This window comes from Lacerta agilis, chromosome 14, assembly GCF_009819535.1.
Source record: "Lacerta agilis isolate rLacAgi1 chromosome 14, rLacAgi1.pri, whole genome shotgun sequence".
NCBI lineage: Eukaryota > Metazoa > Chordata > Lepidosauria > Squamata > Lacertidae > Lacerta > Lacerta agilis.
This window is the reverse complement of record NC_046325.1, coordinates 51687319-51703586: the sequence shown is the minus strand read 5'-3', so window position 1 is coordinate 51703586 and position 16268 is coordinate 51687319. Positions and strand designations below refer to the sequence as shown.

Sequence of the window (16268 nt, the reverse complement as noted above, 5' to 3'; positions counted from 1 at the left end):
AAGCCCACACATTTTATATCTTTCACTATTGTTTCCAAGCTAGATATTTTCCCAAAACATTTCAGTCATTTTCCTTCCTGTTACTCATATACTTCCCCTGACCATCCATAAGAGGTGAATGGCATTTGAGTCCCTTTGAAATATGAAATCATGGCTCATCTGTGTTTCAACAGGACGTAAATACAACAAATGTGATTCTTCTCTTATTAACACACTGATAACAGATTAAAACACAAACCTTCCATAAAAATTTGAGAATATTCTAGAGCACAAGAGACCTGAAATCAAATGAAGTCTTTTTTTTACTGCTATTGGGAATTTGCTAAAATGAAAATAGGAATTATTACTACATTACAGAGCATTTTAGCTGCCTCTAGAAAAACAATCTAAACCTAGGCTATTTTAAATAATAGCTTACTCAACGTTTACAAAAATGAGGTCATTGTGTACAACAGCACAGCAGTGATGTTTTTAAAATTCACATCCCCTTCATAAGAGCTGATCCAAAAAAGAAAGCAACACCCTGTTCCTTCCAATGATAGGTCTGAAACGTAGCGCCAGCACAAGGCTGTGGGTACCATGCTAAGAAGGCGTAGAACTAACTGAAGGAAATAACTGAACTAACAAAGGTAAGAAAGAATTTGTCTTCAGGGCTAGCCAAACAGACTAGAGGACCCCAAGGGGCTTTCCTGTCTTCCAGACAGGAGGACCAAGGGGCTTTCTGTGCATGCTCCGAGGATGCACCACCCCAAGGCTGCGGTTTATCTTAGCAGGGACTCTGCAAGTATGGTCTAAGAAACAAAGGATCTGAGTAGAATTTCAGGATACAACTTAAAATAATTTTGGTGCAAAGAATGCACCCACAGGGACACTTTAGCAACCCTAAAATGCAACCATGGTCAGCAGACATCCTTAATCCATGGTTGCTGTGGTTCCAAATTCTTTAACCCAGAAGCTATTTAGAAGAGGCAGAAAACACTTGCATGGAGCCAAAAGGATGCTTGCCTGGAACCTCAGGGTGCCATTTCCACAGGAAAAAAAAAAGCCAGGAGTTAGCCTGTGAATCGGTTGCCCAGGATACTCCAACACACGCATTCATGTCCCGGAGGACATTTTTTGATGTTTAGGGCAACAGACTCATCAGCAGTCTCAAAAAACTGTAACCTGGAATGTATTAAAATGCAAACATTTTAATTTTAAGTGCAATTTGTCAAACAAAAGGAAAAGTGTCTAGATGGTTATCACAGATGAATGGGGAGCCCACTCAAAGCTGCTCCACCTCAACTCCTTAACATGTACACAAGCTTCCAAGAGCAAGAGGACAGAAGGATGTTCTATGACAAATTCTAGGACTGGGGGACTTTAGCTTGCTTATCTTGGAGAACACAATTCTCTGGGCTGCAGAAGTTTTCCACAACCAACCAGACAAGATGAACCAAGCTCTTGTCTTGTCCAATGGCAGCAACATGCACACAATAAAATAATGATAGAGCCCTGGGGAGGAGAGCATCAATGCTCTTCATATGCTACAGAATGTCCTCCCTTCAAGATCCAGTCCAGCGAAAAGGGACTTCCAATATTATTCTGCAAAAGTGATGTGGCGGGGTCATTTTTTCCAGTCATTTCTGTATGACCCCCTGAATGGCCAGTAGCCAGGCTTCACTCTCTCTCTCATCCTTCCTGCTGCTTCCCTCTGCAGTTGCCTGAGGCCAACAGCATCCCTTGCAAGACAAGATTGTCAGGGCGACACTTTGGGACAGCAAAAAAATCCACATCCATCTGCAACCCAATCGAATAGGATCTTAAAACTGGATTTGTTTTAAACATTTCTAAAAGAAAGTGCCATTGGCCAGGAATGGAGAGAAGCTGATTTTGCATTCCCTGTAAACCAGCAGCAAAAAAAAAAAAAAAATGTAAAAGAAAAAAACCAGGAAAAGCACACAGAAACACTTACACAACTGAACAACACTAGCACACACACACACACACACACACACACACACACACACGGTTTCTGCCCATCAGCTCATCATCAACTGCTGTCCAGCACGAAGTGTTCGTTCCCCTAGAAGCAGCAGCAACAACAACAACATTTAAAACCACAGGACACAGTTCAGTCCATTCCAAGGACAGGGAAAAAGGAGACATGCTATTGGTGGCCAGCAGAACAGAATGTGGATATGGAAGTCACTGGTGATGGCATGGGAGGAGTCAGCCCACCCTGGAAGGTGGCAACTCTTTCCACAGGTCCAACACCCAGCCCCGTGGCATAAAAATGTAGTCATGAAAATCAGGTAGTTGCCCTTTCAGATGGCAAGTCTACAGTATGCACCTGAAGAGGTTTATTGCAAATAAGCAACATTTTTGGAGGCTTGCCTGTGAGTGCAAGACACTCCTTTTGTCTGCTCCTTTGTTGACAACAACTCCCCTCCCCACCCCCTGGTTGCTGCATCAGCCTTCTCCGAGGCCTTGGTCCCTGTGCCACTATTCTCTGAGCTCAGCACTTGCCCTTGAGCCCTTCACCCAACTCCGGGGAGTGGGCAAGGTACTAACAGTGATGCAGCGACAGACAGACAGACAGACATCCCCTGCAATGGCACAGCCTTTCCTTGCCTGGGTTCTAAATGCCATTGCTGCTCCTGTGGCTGAGGGGGGGCTTGGAGAGCTCCACAACTGCAGAGCGGGATTTATTCAGGAACTTGGGTGCCCGCCGTAAGAGCCGCTGTGCTTCTGTGAACGTTTCGGTCAGTTCCTTCTTCCATTGTACAAACTCTGGGTCACTCTGGGGAAAAACAAATGCGCACACACAAAAATCAGTTTTTTCTTCAGAATCCATTGTATCAGCAAGATAACTACAATTTGTCCCATTCAGTTTTGAACTCATTGAGGCAAGACTCTTGATAGAGATGTGACAAACACTACCGGAAGTTGGGAGCCCACAGCCTTGCATGCAGAAGGTCCCTAGTTTGACTCTTGGAATGCCTAGTGAAATTAAAGATCCCAGAGTGTCACTGGCAGCCAGTGTAGGCATTACTGAGCTAAAGAGTCTGACTCGGCAAGTTCAAAGCTGCTATTTGTAAATGCTAGGGGCCAGGTGGAAGCATGCAACTATTTTATTGTACAGTGTGGTGGGGAATGTGCAAGACTGGTTGATTCCCTCCAAAGGAGTTGGGGCAGAGACAAAGCTGCTTTTGTAAGTCAGACAGCAAATGTCTCAGGAATTCCTAGCAGGGTGGCTAAAGCTAACTTAAATGAGGGAATCACTCTCTCAAAAAAGTTTTACAGTCCTCAGAAACACAGAACTTTAATTTGAACAAATCTGTTCCTACGGACATCTGGGTTCAGAAAGAGGTGTGCTCCAAGAGGGATGCAACATTACCCTGCGTTAGCCAACAATGGTATTTTATGTGCTAAAATGGCTCAAAATATATTTAAGGTAGAAACATGCCCAAAGTTGCTGCTGGTGCAAGAGAATGGCTAGTGTGGCTCAAGGCACACCCAGCCTGTTCTTCTACTATTTTAAAGGCCCCACCAGCTTTCTCCATGCCCACTGCATGCTCCTAGAAGAACTAGTGGACAGCAGAGCAGTGAAACGCTTTGGATGAGTGACCTGCTCCAGCAAGAGCTTGCGAGGCTTTTCAAGCCTCTGCCTCCAAGCTTACTGCTCATAGGTGCCACACCTTTCTTAAAGGGCTAGTACTCTGGCCTCAGGACAGGCATTTTCCCTTGTGCATCCCTGAGCAGGCAAGGCAGTGGCTCAGGGCAAGGTGCTCACATGGGTCCACAAGCCCTGGTGCTGCAGAATCTGATTCATGGGGCTCCTGCCAGTCCTAAGGGTGTCCGATCACCTCACTGGGCCAGATGTAGGACTGGTTCCTGAGCAGCTGATGCTGCAGCCTCCAACACCATGCCTCAATCACTGCTGGCTTCTGAGGTCATGATAATTCCAACAGATGTGAGCTAGAAAAATCCACAGGCCCAAACCTTGTCACTGCCATAAACTCAGCAGACTGCTTTAGCCACCACACTGTTCTATCAGTCTCAGTTCCCATATCTGCAAAATGGGAACATTTAGGAGCACAGAAAGCAGATTGCTGGTCCACCAAGCTCAGTATTATCAACAGTGACTGGCAGCAGCTCCCTCAATTTATGGATGAGGTCATTTCCCCAGCCTTAATTGGCTGGGGCCTGAATCTGGGACCTTATGCACAGCAAATGGGTGCTCTGACTTTCAGCACCTCCCCAATTATACTGGTGGTGGAGGGTAAGGATTACTGGGACAATGAGGGTATACTCTCAGCACTTGAAAGAGCTTACTTAGATAATCAAAACATGCTCAACTTTTCGTGTGTGTGGAGGGAAGCATTTCCTACATTAACAGTTTTGAGTTTTGAACAGTCAGCCCCACCTCTAAAAAGACATTTAAGCTTCAGGACCTCCCTCCCTTCATCCCTCAAAGACACACAACCTACCTCACACTGCAGGACAAACTGCTTCCCCCCTTTAATTCTGAGTAAGATGCATTTTTTGTCCTTGATCTGAGTTTCTTCCACCGACAAAATTTGTTCCATAGTCAGCAAATTTTGCTAAGGAAGCAAAAAAGGAAAGACAGGTTGAACTGAAGGCCCAGCTGCAACCACAGCTCTGAGAGTGAAACTGGTCACAACCCAAATCCAGCTTTCTTCATAAATTGCTTATGGGGGGGGAGGTGGGACTTTGGAAAAGGAAGGAATCTTAGCAGCGGTACAGCTAGCTTCTCTCTACAGAGGCAGTGCGAGGAGCGGGCTTCCTCGCAAGGCAACTCATAAGTGTCACAATGTGTGCACAGCATCACAAGGGTTGTGGCTTTGTCAAACCAAAGGAAAAGGTGATGTTTTGCTAAGCAAAGGACCCCAAAGGTCTTCATTTAAAAAATGCTACATGTGGAAAATAATATCCCTTCCTTTCTTACACTTTTCTGAAAGCTGTTCATGCATGCCAAACCCAAGTCCTCATCTCTCCTTGTGTCCCCCTCAAACTTGGATGGGAAAGATCTAAGTAAGGGCATTTTGTAGGGGGGTTGGTCACCAGCGCGCTTCCTGTCCTCCCATCCTGTCTTCTCCTGGGGTGGGAGACAGGACATGCAGCAAGTGGGCTGAGATTTGTTTCTGCTGGAGAATCAACAGGGTGGGCCTTTTCCTTCCACAGGGCAATCTTTTCCCACAGGGCAGACCAGGAAGGAGACCCAGCTGATGTTTCAAGTTTTGGTATCTAAGCCTAGAAGCAATGGCATATTACAACTTCTTCCTGTTTTCCCTACCCAACCCCCAAGTCATTGCCTGGAAAATTTCTCAGATGCTGAATACTGAAGGTTCTACAATATTTATGGAGGGAAAAGGGGTGGCAATTATTCCAAGGCATCCCCTTATGGATGGCCAAACTTGCCCCCCCCCCAGATGTTTTGGGATTACAAATCATAACAGCTAACAGGACCAGTGGTCAGGGATTATGGGAATTGTAGTCCCAAAATATCTGGAGGGCTGTTTGGCCATGTCTGAGGTCGACACACACCTTTTTACCCCAGGTGGTTCATGAGTATTCAGACAGGAAGTGAATATGGTTTTGGTTAGGCATATTTCTCTCCCCCCCCAATGATTTACTTTTAACACCGCTGATTATGTACCAGTAGCTTTAAGTGAACACAGTCAGATCAGATGAAGGCTTCTAGTCCACCCTACTGCACTACTCAATACAGGAAATTCAGCATGAGAGCCCCTCCAACAGATGGTTGCACAGGCTTTGCACGAAGACCTCTAGCTGGAGGAACAGCCCAGCACCCCTCTAGGCAATGTCTTCCTATGGCTCAGCTTTTCCTCATGTTCAGCCCCTGAGATCCAATCCTGCCCTCTAGAGAAGCAGACAGAAAAAAAGTTTTTGCTTTTTTCTGTGACTAGCATGGGTGTGTGTCCCAAAGCCCTTTCATGGATAGTTTACCATTTTCAATGGGGCCCAAAGATGCGAAAAGAAATCAGTCATAACAATAATTCTGTAAACAGCAGGAGAGAAAAGGGGAGCTCTGGTAAAAACCATGGGTGCTGCAAGGAAAGCGGGGAAGTTTCCCAGGTGAACAGATGAATTCCCCTAAAGCAGCAACTAAGATGCTCTCTTCTACAGCTGCTACAGGGCACGTCTTGGGGTCACCCTTACAAAGCAGCAGTTCCCAAAAGCCCAGGACCTGTGACACACTTCGCCTGAATCGAAAGCTAAAGGAGCAGAGCTTCATTCTTGCAACCAAAAAAGGGCCACAAGTGGAGCCCACAGTGGATCTGGGCACACTTCCTGCCTGGTGAAAAAAGTAACCCAGACAAGTGCCAGATTTAGAAATGTTTTGGGGCAGCTCCCTTAGAGGGTGATAATTCTTCAGCCTCAAGAGCAGAAGTGCCATGTTCAGCCAAAATGGTGCTCTCCAGGTGTTTCAGGCAGCTAGTCCCATCAGCCTCAGCCAGCCCAGCTCAGCAGAGCCAGAGTGGGAAGAGAGGAGAAGGGCAAAAGTAGAGAGCCATCCAGCCTCCCAGCTCTGTGGGTGGCCATCTGGGGTTCACAGGAGCTGGATTCACTTCCTCAGAGCTTGTAAATCATCCCTGCAGGGGTGGTGCTTTGGGAAATGCTGCTAGGCAGGTTTCATTGCCTTACCCGCTTGCGTCTTTTTGTGTAAGTGCGCCAGGTGTCCTAAACAGGGAAACAAGAAGATTACAGGCTACCTGGAGCACCTGGAGCTTGGCATGTCCCTCCTGTGTTTGGCCCCTCAAGCCTCAGCACACCGGGGAGGAGGCAGAGCACCCACCGCCACCACTCCCTCCCCCTGCCAGCCTAGATGCCCAACTCACTCGTGACTCTCCTTCTCCACGCCATTCAAGCCGGTTTGGAAAGAGGTAAAAATAGCGTCTCTGCCACTGAGTCAGGAAGGGGTTCCCCAGCTTCAGCATGTACCCGTGCATGATGCAGTCCTTCCCCAGAGCATAGTCTGTCACAAGGCAGAAAAATGTCACCATTAAGGGGAGAGCTTTGCAACTCTATAGGTCCATTGGCACAAGGAGCAATTTGCAGAGGAAGACATGCCAGAAAGAGGTCCCTGGAGGCTACAGTCAGAGGGCCACCCATACGTGGCTTGTGAAATCCTTATGCCTCAATTCCCCCATGTCCATGTACTAGCATTCTCCTCCAACTACTGCTATCACACATTTTAAGAGCATAAGGAGAGTTTGCTGGATTGGGCCAATGGTTCTTCTAATCCAGCATTCTGTTCTCACAGGGGCCAGTCAGGTACAACAGGAAACCCACCAACAGCACTCTCCCCTCCTGTGGTTTCTAACAGCTTCTATTCAGAAGCACTGCTGCCTCCAACTGTGGAGGCAGAGCATCGCCATCTTGGCTAGTAGTCTTAAAAAGACCCTCTCTTTCCATTAATTTGTGTCATCCTCTTTGGTGGCCTCACTGCCTCCATAGTTTAACTATGTGCTGTGTTTAGAAGGACTTTCTTTCATCTGTACTGAATCTTCCAACACTGTGTTCTAAGAAAAGGAGGAAAAACTTTTCTCTGCCCAATTCTTAATGCTATGCATTAAGCATCTTTTTTTAATCTTTATTGAAAATTATCACATTCATACATTAAAAACAAAACACAACAGAACAGCCAACAACACAAAAAACCCTAAACCTAAAATATCATAACATAACAAAATACACCAATAAAATACAACCAAGACAAATCATGCATATTCATTCATTCTATTAGTAACAAATCAATATTCCCTACTTCCGTTAAATAAATAATAACAAATCAAAATTAATCATAAATCATAATACCTGATTGTAGACTTCCAATCCTGCCAACTTCTTAGGCTTCCGCTTGCCCTCCTCTCAGGTTGCTTAACTAAGTTATTCGATGCTGCTTTCCTCAGCCAAACTTCTTGTAGATTTATTAACCTCTTATCTTTCCTTCCCCTTATTACCGATACAGAAAATTAAAAATGGATCCAAGTTTTTATATTAGGGAACTGTTTTTTCATATAAACTCCGAATTTCCCCCAACTTTGATTAAAATTTTGGTTACTACCGCCTCTTATTAATTCTGTTAGTTTTGCCAGATCCAGGTAGCTATATAATTTCTCTTGCCATTCCTGTATATTTGGTACTTCTTGTGTCTTCCAATATGATGCGATCAGTATCCTTGCTGCCGCTACTGCATAGAGAAATAATTTTTCATCTTCCTTCTTTATTCCTTCATCTAGTATACCTATTAAAAAAGCTTCCGGATTTTTTTTAATATTATATTTCAATATCTTCTTAATTTCTTCAAAAATTTGGGTCCAAATTTTTAAAATTTTACCACAGTGCCACCACATATGAATAAACGTCCCTATTTCTTTTCCACATCTCCAGCATAAATTATCTTTGGTTTTGTACATATTTTCTTTTATCCCCTCTGAAGCTGTAAATCTCCACCATTCTTTCCAAAGTTTTCCCCAGGATTTTAACTGTATAGTCTCCCCTAATTCCATTATAAACTTCAATCATGTTACCGCTTCTCCCTAAAGCTGGAGATTCCCTATGCAATTTTCTATTGGGATTTTCAAAGCATAGGGAATCTTCAGCTTTAGGTAGGAGAAAGTGGGACAGCAGTAGTTGGAGAACCAGGGGTGTAGGAAGGGGGGTACGGCTTGCCCCGGGTGTCATCCTTGAGGGGGGTGATAAAATGGCACACTGCGGGGGTCGGCAGCATGTCCAAGCCATGCGTCTCTCCTGGGAGTGATGCCTGAAACACCAGCGTGGGGATTGTGTCTGCCAGGCGGACTCTGAGGGCAGCTTGCCGTGCCGCCCCCTGGGCAGATTGCCGTGGCACCCCCGTGCATGGGTCATTGTGACGCTCCCATGGGCGGCTCTCCCTGCCCACACCGCTCCAGGTGCCAAAGCAGCCCCTGAGGAGAACTCTGTATGGAGCAGGGAATAAAATGAGGCACGAGAGGGGTTGACAATCCATATTAAACTGAGCTATGGGCAGGCGCTAATTCTCTGTTGCAAAATATCTGGCTGAAGTGGCTATCAAAGGGACAAGGCAAATTAAGGGAGAAAGAGGGGCCCTGATGTCTCTGCGCCACCACTATATTGAGAGTCATCCTGCCAACTGCCAGTGGGCAACAGTGGGAGAAGACGGTTGCATTTTTCTCCTGCTTGGGGGCTGCCTTGGAGGCATCTGGACCCACTGGGCTAAATGGGTCCCCTCTGGTCTGATTCAACTGCTGCAGGGCTCTCCTTTTTTCTTTAGAGAGGAAGCAGCAGAAGTAGTAGTAGCACTAGTGGACATCCAATCAGAGAATCATAGAATCTTAGAGATGGAAGGGTACCCAGGGTCATCTTGCATCCTGCAATGCAAGAATCTCAGCTAAAGCATGCATGATAGATGGCCATCCAACCTCTGCTTAAAAACTTCCAAGGAAGGAGTGTCCACCACCTCCCTTGAGAGTCTGTTCCACTGCCAAACAGCTCTTACTGTCAGAAAGTTTTTCTGAATGTTTAGTTGGAATCTCCTTTCTTTTAACTGGAAGCCATTGGTTTGAGTCCTACCCTCCAGAGCAGGAGAAAAGAAGCTTCCATGTGACAGCTCTTAAGATATTTGAAGATGGCTATCATATCTCCTCTCACTTTCCTCTTTTCCAGGCTAAACATACCCAGCTTCCTCATAAGGTTTCACTTCTAGACCCCTGATCATCTTGGCTGGCCTCCTCTCCACACATTTCCAAATACCCTTCTTAAAATTGTGGTGCCCAGAATTAGACACAGTATTCCAGGTGTGGTCTGACCAAAGCAGAAGAGAATGGTACTATTAATTCCCTTGATCTGGACCAGAGGTCGGCAACCTAAGGCCCATGGGCCGGAAGCGGCCCACGGGGGTCGTTTATCTGGCCCACAAGCTGCCCCCGAACGAAGCCACACGCTGCGCGGGGACTCTCTTCCATGGCTCCAGAAATCGCTTGTGCACATGTCCGCGGCACTGGAAATCGCTTGTGTGCATGTCTGTGGCACCAGAAATCGCTTGTGTGCATGCTCAGATGCCAAAAATCGCTTCTGCATAGGCACGATTTTCGGTGTCTGGGCATGCGCACAAACGATTTCCGCCATCATACTGCGCCCGTATGGCCCACTCTGCGGGAGTGATCTGGCCCATCCCCAGGAAGGCTTGCTGACCCCTGATCTGGACACTAGACCTCTGTTGATGCAGCCTAGAATGTTAGATTTTTTTGCTGCTGCATCACATTGTTTACTCATTTTAAGCTTGTGGTCCACCAAGACCCTGAGAAGCAAGGTGCCTTCCATCTTATATTTGTGCATCTGGTTCTTTCCACCTAAGTGCAGAACCTGACATTTGTCCCTATTAAAATTCATTTTCTTAGCTTGTGCCCAGTTCTCCAATTTGTTAAAGTTATTTTGAATTCTGATTCTGTCGTCTGCGTCATTAGCTCCCCCTCCCAGTTTGGTGTCACCTGCAAATTGGATGAACATCCCCTCAATTCCTTCATCCAAGTAATTTATAAATACACTGAACAACAGCAGGCCCAGAACAGAACCCTGCGGCACCCCTCTTATCACTTTTTCCCAGGATGATGAGGAACCATTAATGAGTGCTCTTTGGATTCAGTCAGTCAACCAGCTACAAATCCACCAAACCTCACTCGACCCACATTTTACCAGCTTCCTTGTGAAAATATTATGGGGGACTTTGTCAAAAGCCTTGCTGAAATCAAGATCCACTATGTCCACAGCATTTCCCTGACCCACCAAGTTTGTAATTCCATCCAAGAAAGAAATCAGATTGGTCTGGCATGACTTATTTTGAGAAACCCATGCTGGGTTTTAGTAATCACGGCATCCTTTTCTAAATGCTCACAGACCAACTGTTGAATTATCTATTCTAGGACGTTTCCTGGTATTGATGTCAAGCTCACCAGCTGGTAGTTACCTGAAGATGAATATTGGAAGATTTGGGACAAAAAAAGTCCTTCACATAGCACATAGTTAAACTATGGAACTCCTTCCCCATAGGAGACAGTGATGGCTACCAATTTGGGTGGCTTTAAAAGAGGATTGGCCAAATCCATGGCTAATAGCCAATCTTTACTGTTACAACTTTATTCTAGTGGCAGATCTGAGATCATAACAATAAAGTTTGATTCTCTGGATACTAGCCATGATAGCTATGCTCTGCCACCATGGTAAGTGCTTCCAAATATCACTGGAAACTGCAGTGTTCTTATGCTTGAATGCTGCCTGCAAGTTTCCCACTGGCATCTGCTTGGTCACTGTGGGACTAGATGGGCCAATGGATCTTCCTATCCTCTCAGGATGGGAGGGCAACAGGGATGAATGTGAGCAAAATGCAGTTGTACCAGAGGGACTTGAGAATCACCAGCTCACACACAGCAATAACGAGCCTCCTGCACAACATCCATGCTGGTAACATTCGCTTCTGCCGCTCCACCACCCTCCACTGCCTGAAGCCTCCCACCCAAAGACCTTTGCTGCCCTTTGTGCTTGGAAACACAAAATCACCTGTCCTATGATGCTTTGCTTCATTTGGATCCATCCTCAAAAGTCATGTTTTGCTCAGCACTCATGCTCTCAGATCCCACTGTAATCCAGCCTCGGTACGCACAACAAAAATAATTCCAAATTTGTGTCCCGTCTAACACTTCCTTCACTTCCTTCCCCTTTCCCTTTTGTCCGCTGTGCTTCCCACCAGGGTAGGGACCTGTCCTCTTCTAAAGCACTGCCCACAATGAGGGTGCTATCTGAATAAAGAAACTAACAAGCAGGTCTCCAGTGGACACAGTCAATCCTTATGCATCTGGGATTCAGCAGGAAGAACTTCCAGGCCCCTCTCCTTAAGAAGTCAAACAGCAGTGCAAGAGAGCACTAAAGGAATCCTAAAAAGAAGTTCTTAATGATGGGAGAGCAGAAATCAGCCCCCAAAGACCCTCACACTCTCTGCCATGACTTGGCAAATCCCACCTCATATTCCAGAACCAGAGCTGCCTTTGCTACCTTCCTCGTGCCCCAGTTGCTTGTTCTTCACTCGCTTCCTCGCTTCGATCTTGTCTGTGTCACTGTTCACTGCATCATAAACCGTTTCTGCCACTTCTTGTTGCCAGCGCTCCGAGATGACCAGGGGAAAGTTCTTGTACAGTTCTTGGTCACTATCAAGCAACTGATAAAAAGTGGGCAATTCAAGGAAGCAGAGAGAAAGAAATCACGAAAAAGGCAAAACCAGATGCCTTCCATCATATCCATAAAACTGATTGGAATTATGTCTATGGATTAAAAATATATAATCAATCTGGAGAGGGGGAGTAATCCTACTGGGAGAAATTGGTCCTCAAGTCCCAACCTCAAACCCAACAGTCATAAAACAATTCTTAACGTTGAATGTACAACTACAACTACAACTCCCAACATCCTTGACCACTGGCTAGGGCTGATGGGAATTGGAGTCCAACATGTCCCTAGAGGTCATCATGTTGGGGAAATCTTCGAACAGCCCTTCATGTATTCTCTCAGTAATCCTTGCACCAGCTGGGCAAGTGTTAAGGACACATCCTCAACTACACTGCACCTTCCCCATCCATCACCCTCACTTGCCATCACTCTCCCATCCCATTATGGACCACTGGCAGCCAAGAAGACTTGGCATCTGCCTTCCTGTGGGACCTGTTTAGAGTGGCCTCTTGCACAGGAGGGTCAAACGAGAAGCACAAGAAGCTTCTGGGTGAGCATGGTGGAAATCACAAACAGCCCACCTCCTCTGGTCTCAATGGCTAAAGGAAAATGTCCCCCTCACACCTTGATGCCTTTTGTGTCTTCCTCATCGAAGGAGCCAATGTCAAAAGCATCCGCTGCATTTACTTCTCCCCGCGGAGGAATCAGAGGCGGCGTGTACTGCCAAAGCAAGAGCAGCTGTGTTACAAATCCACAGGCCATGGTGATACAGAGGAGAGCTATCAGGACAATGTGTGGTAAGAATTAAAAACAAACAACAGGGCAAAAATTCAGCACAAAACTACATCAAACGCCCATTTGAAGTTTTGGTGCCTCAAACAAAAAACGTACAAGCGTACATAAGGGGTGTGATTAAAAGATAGCAGCAGCTCACCTTTTGCAAGTAGACGTACTGCCAGTCAATGCCTTTGAAGAAGGGGTGCTCCTTCACTTCCTGTGCCCTGAGGAATGAATTGCAACCAGATGGTGATTGTTTTAGGCCATAACGTTTTCAGGCAGGCTAATTTGCTATGAACACTGAGGTGCTCTATATGGCATCTGGCAAACTGTCCTTCTAGCTCAGTATTGTCTACATTGACTTGCATCAGCTCTTCAGGCAGGAGACACGGCCCGGGACTTAACCTGGGACCTCCTGCATGAAAAGCAGGTGCACAATCTCCTGAGTCTCCTGCTGCTATAAATATTTTGAAAAGTAGCTCAGGGCTATCTAGGTGCTATCTAAGACATCAGAGTATCAATCTATAGAAATGGAAAACCAACATATTTTCTCAGGACTGCACTGCTATTTGACAAATTGATCAATTTTATTTGCATACGTTCTGAAGCAAACAGCATGCTTCTTTTGCTTTTCTGTTCATTTTTAGACTATGCACTTCTCTTGTGTTGTAGGGGGCATCATACAAGGCATTCTGTCCTATGCGAGAGGAACAGGGAAGGAATGCCTCTTTGAAGACAGGGCTTGCAGTCTGTATTACTTGTATTAGTGATTTTTTAAAACAAAATCTGCAACCAATATATGAAGGGTGTCTTTTCACTGATTAATTTATTCAGCAAGGGCAGCCCTAGATATTTTGTTTAAGACTGAAGTAAAACAAAACTTCTGAGGGCTTTTAACTTCAGCCATGATGGCTATGTTCCACCTCCCCTGCCAGAGACAGCACAACCCTAAACACCAGTTGCTAGAAATCACAACAGGGAGAGTGCTGCTGTTGCACTCATAGTAACAGCTGGCTGGAACAGGCCAGTGGCCCCTCAAGTCCAGCATCCTCTGCTCACATTGGCCAACCAGATGCCTGTGGGAAACCTGCAAGCAGGATTTGAACACAAGAGCACTCTCCCCTTGTGGCTTGCAGCAACTGGTATTGCTGCCTCCAACAGTGAACTCCAACTGCTTTCTGCCTTCCCAGCAGGGCTTCTGGCTGGCCACTGTGAGAAGAGGAGGCTGGGCCATCTTTAGCCTACTCCATCTGCTGCCTGGCTCTTTGCATGTTCTTAAGGCGTGCAACACTTCTTCTATCAGTGAGGACTTACCCACTACCCTGGCAGCCAAGCCTCTTGCTCACGTCTCGCTGGAGAAGACCTTCCAAAACAGACTTGAGTTCAGGGGAAAATGACTCTGGTAATTCCACATTCTGAGAACAAAACAGGGCTATAAGCTCAGTGAGAGTTGAATGGAGTTAGGATCCTCCAGACAGGTATCAGGGCCCCCTACCCACAAAAAGACCCCACAGGATCATCTGCAAGCAAAGATGGCAGCAAAAAAGAAGCTACTTACTTCTGCACATTCAGCACGGAGGCGGGGGGTTGGACTGGATGGCCCTTGTGGTCTCTTCCAACTCTATGAAGCTATGGTGTAGGGGAGCCCTTGTCTGACACTGACACTCTAACTACTACTCTCAAGGCTGGGCCCTACCTTGCAGGGCTGATGTTATTTATTTAACAAATGCATATACTGCTTCATAGCCAAAGTTATCAAAGTGGCATAGCAAGATAAAATGAGACAAAATTCAAAGGCTACAGGTTCCAAAAGCAATTAAGGCCATCACTACAACTACAGAATTAGTTTTCCATAAAACAGTTCAGCCTCCTTTAAAACAAGAAATGTCTTCCTGGTCCTGAACTAAGAGCAGCCAAGCACTTTGAATGTCTTGAACAAGGAAAATACCGTAGGCAGATTCAGTGGATGGTTGGATCAATGATCAAAGGTGGTGGAAGCCCACCTTTGGGGCAGCCTCCCCAGGAAACCTCTCTTGTTGCTGCCAAAGAATAGTTTGGGATGCTCTAACTTTTAGTATTGCTTCATCAGGCTTTTTATTAAAAGTTTTTTTTACAGAAAGGAGGCTAGAAACCTCTCTTGTTGCTGCCAAAGAATAGTTTGGGATGCTCTAACTTTTAGTATTGCTTCATCAGGCTTTTTATTAAAAGTTTTTTTATAGAAAGGAGGCTATTACTGCTCTTTATTAATTGTCGTCCAACTGATCTTTCATTTTAATATCATTGCAAACTGTTTTGAGTGATGGCTTACACCTGAAAAGAAGTATAGTAAATGATTGAAATGAACGAACAAAAGCAGAGACAGAACCACGTCTGGCCAAAGAGTATAACTGCAGAGTAACAGGATCATAGGAAACATAGGAAGCTGCCTTACTCAGAGTTAGATCATTGACCCCTCTAGATCAGTAATATCTATGCTGGCTGGCAGAGGCTCTCCAGAATTTCAGAAAGGAATCACTCCCATCTCTAACTAGAGAGGTCAGTGGGGATAGAAGCAGGGACCTTCTGCTGCAAGTCAGATGCTCCTCCACTGAACTATGACCCTTCCCACAAACACAACGGCATTGTTCAGAATCCTTACCACAGTGAGTGTCATGCGGTCAATCTCATGCTTGTCTTTGGTCTTGTGCTGCCTGAAAGGGCTGTGCCTAGAGAAAGAAGAAAAATTAAAGCACTGATTTGGTGTGTGGGGAAGCAGGGAGAGAAAGGAATGGAAGGAAACAGGGACATGAGCACTAGGCAGCATATGAGAGAATGGGATTAATAAAATTAGCCGGTGCCCTCCGGGGGTTTGGGATTAAAATCTCCCATCAGCCCTAGTCACCATAGTTGTATGATCCTGCTGGGGCTGATGGAAGTTGTAGTCCAAAACATCTTGAGGTCACCAGTTTGGCAAAGGCTGCATTAGATGCATCCACACACAGAGAAGTTTGTATCTGCTCCTTTGGATACCTTTCATACCCGGGGAAAAGTTTTATATCCTAAACTGTAGAAGAATAAAGCATGTTCCTCAAATGCCTGAAGTTCTGTGCTATGACATTCAGGAACACCCAAGATGTGGCATGGAACAGATAAACTGTGTGTGTGTGTGTGCGCGCGCGCTTCTCCAGTCAGTGGGCTACACTTGGCATGCCGGGCCTCTCCAACTAGTCCACAAGGTCACTTGGAGCAAGCCAGGCCCACCC

At 45.8% G+C, this 16268-nt stretch overlaps 1 protein-coding gene across 3 annotated transcripts in view; it reads right to left on the bottom strand.

Annotated features, from left to right (window-relative positions):
- Nucleotides 1–2290: 2290 nt before the first annotated feature.
- The window catches only part of GRK3 (G protein-coupled receptor kinase 3), a 119719-nt gene continuing 105741 nt past the window's right edge, over nucleotides 2291–16268 (bottom strand). For 2 of the 3 annotated variants that reach the window (XM_033169457.1, XM_033169455.1), the window contains 9 exons: nucleotides 15665–15731; nucleotides 14341–14441; nucleotides 13184–13250; nucleotides 12874–12969; nucleotides 12079–12241; nucleotides 6867–7003; nucleotides 6673–6708; nucleotides 4473–4586; nucleotides 2291–2782 (listed from right to left, as the gene is read on the bottom strand). In XM_033169457.1, coding sequence (XP_033025348.1) covers nucleotides 2621–2782; nucleotides 4473–4586; nucleotides 6673–6708; nucleotides 6867–7003; nucleotides 12079–12241; nucleotides 12874–12969; nucleotides 13184–13250; nucleotides 14341–14441; nucleotides 15665–15731 — 943 coding nt within the window. In that variant the 3' untranslated portion in view covers nucleotides 2291–2620. The remainder of the gene's footprint in view (nucleotides 2783–4472; nucleotides 4587–6672; nucleotides 6709–6866; nucleotides 7004–12078; nucleotides 12242–12873; nucleotides 12970–13183; nucleotides 13251–14340; nucleotides 14442–15664; nucleotides 15732–16268) is intronic. The other variant, XM_033169456.1, reaches the window with a different exon arrangement.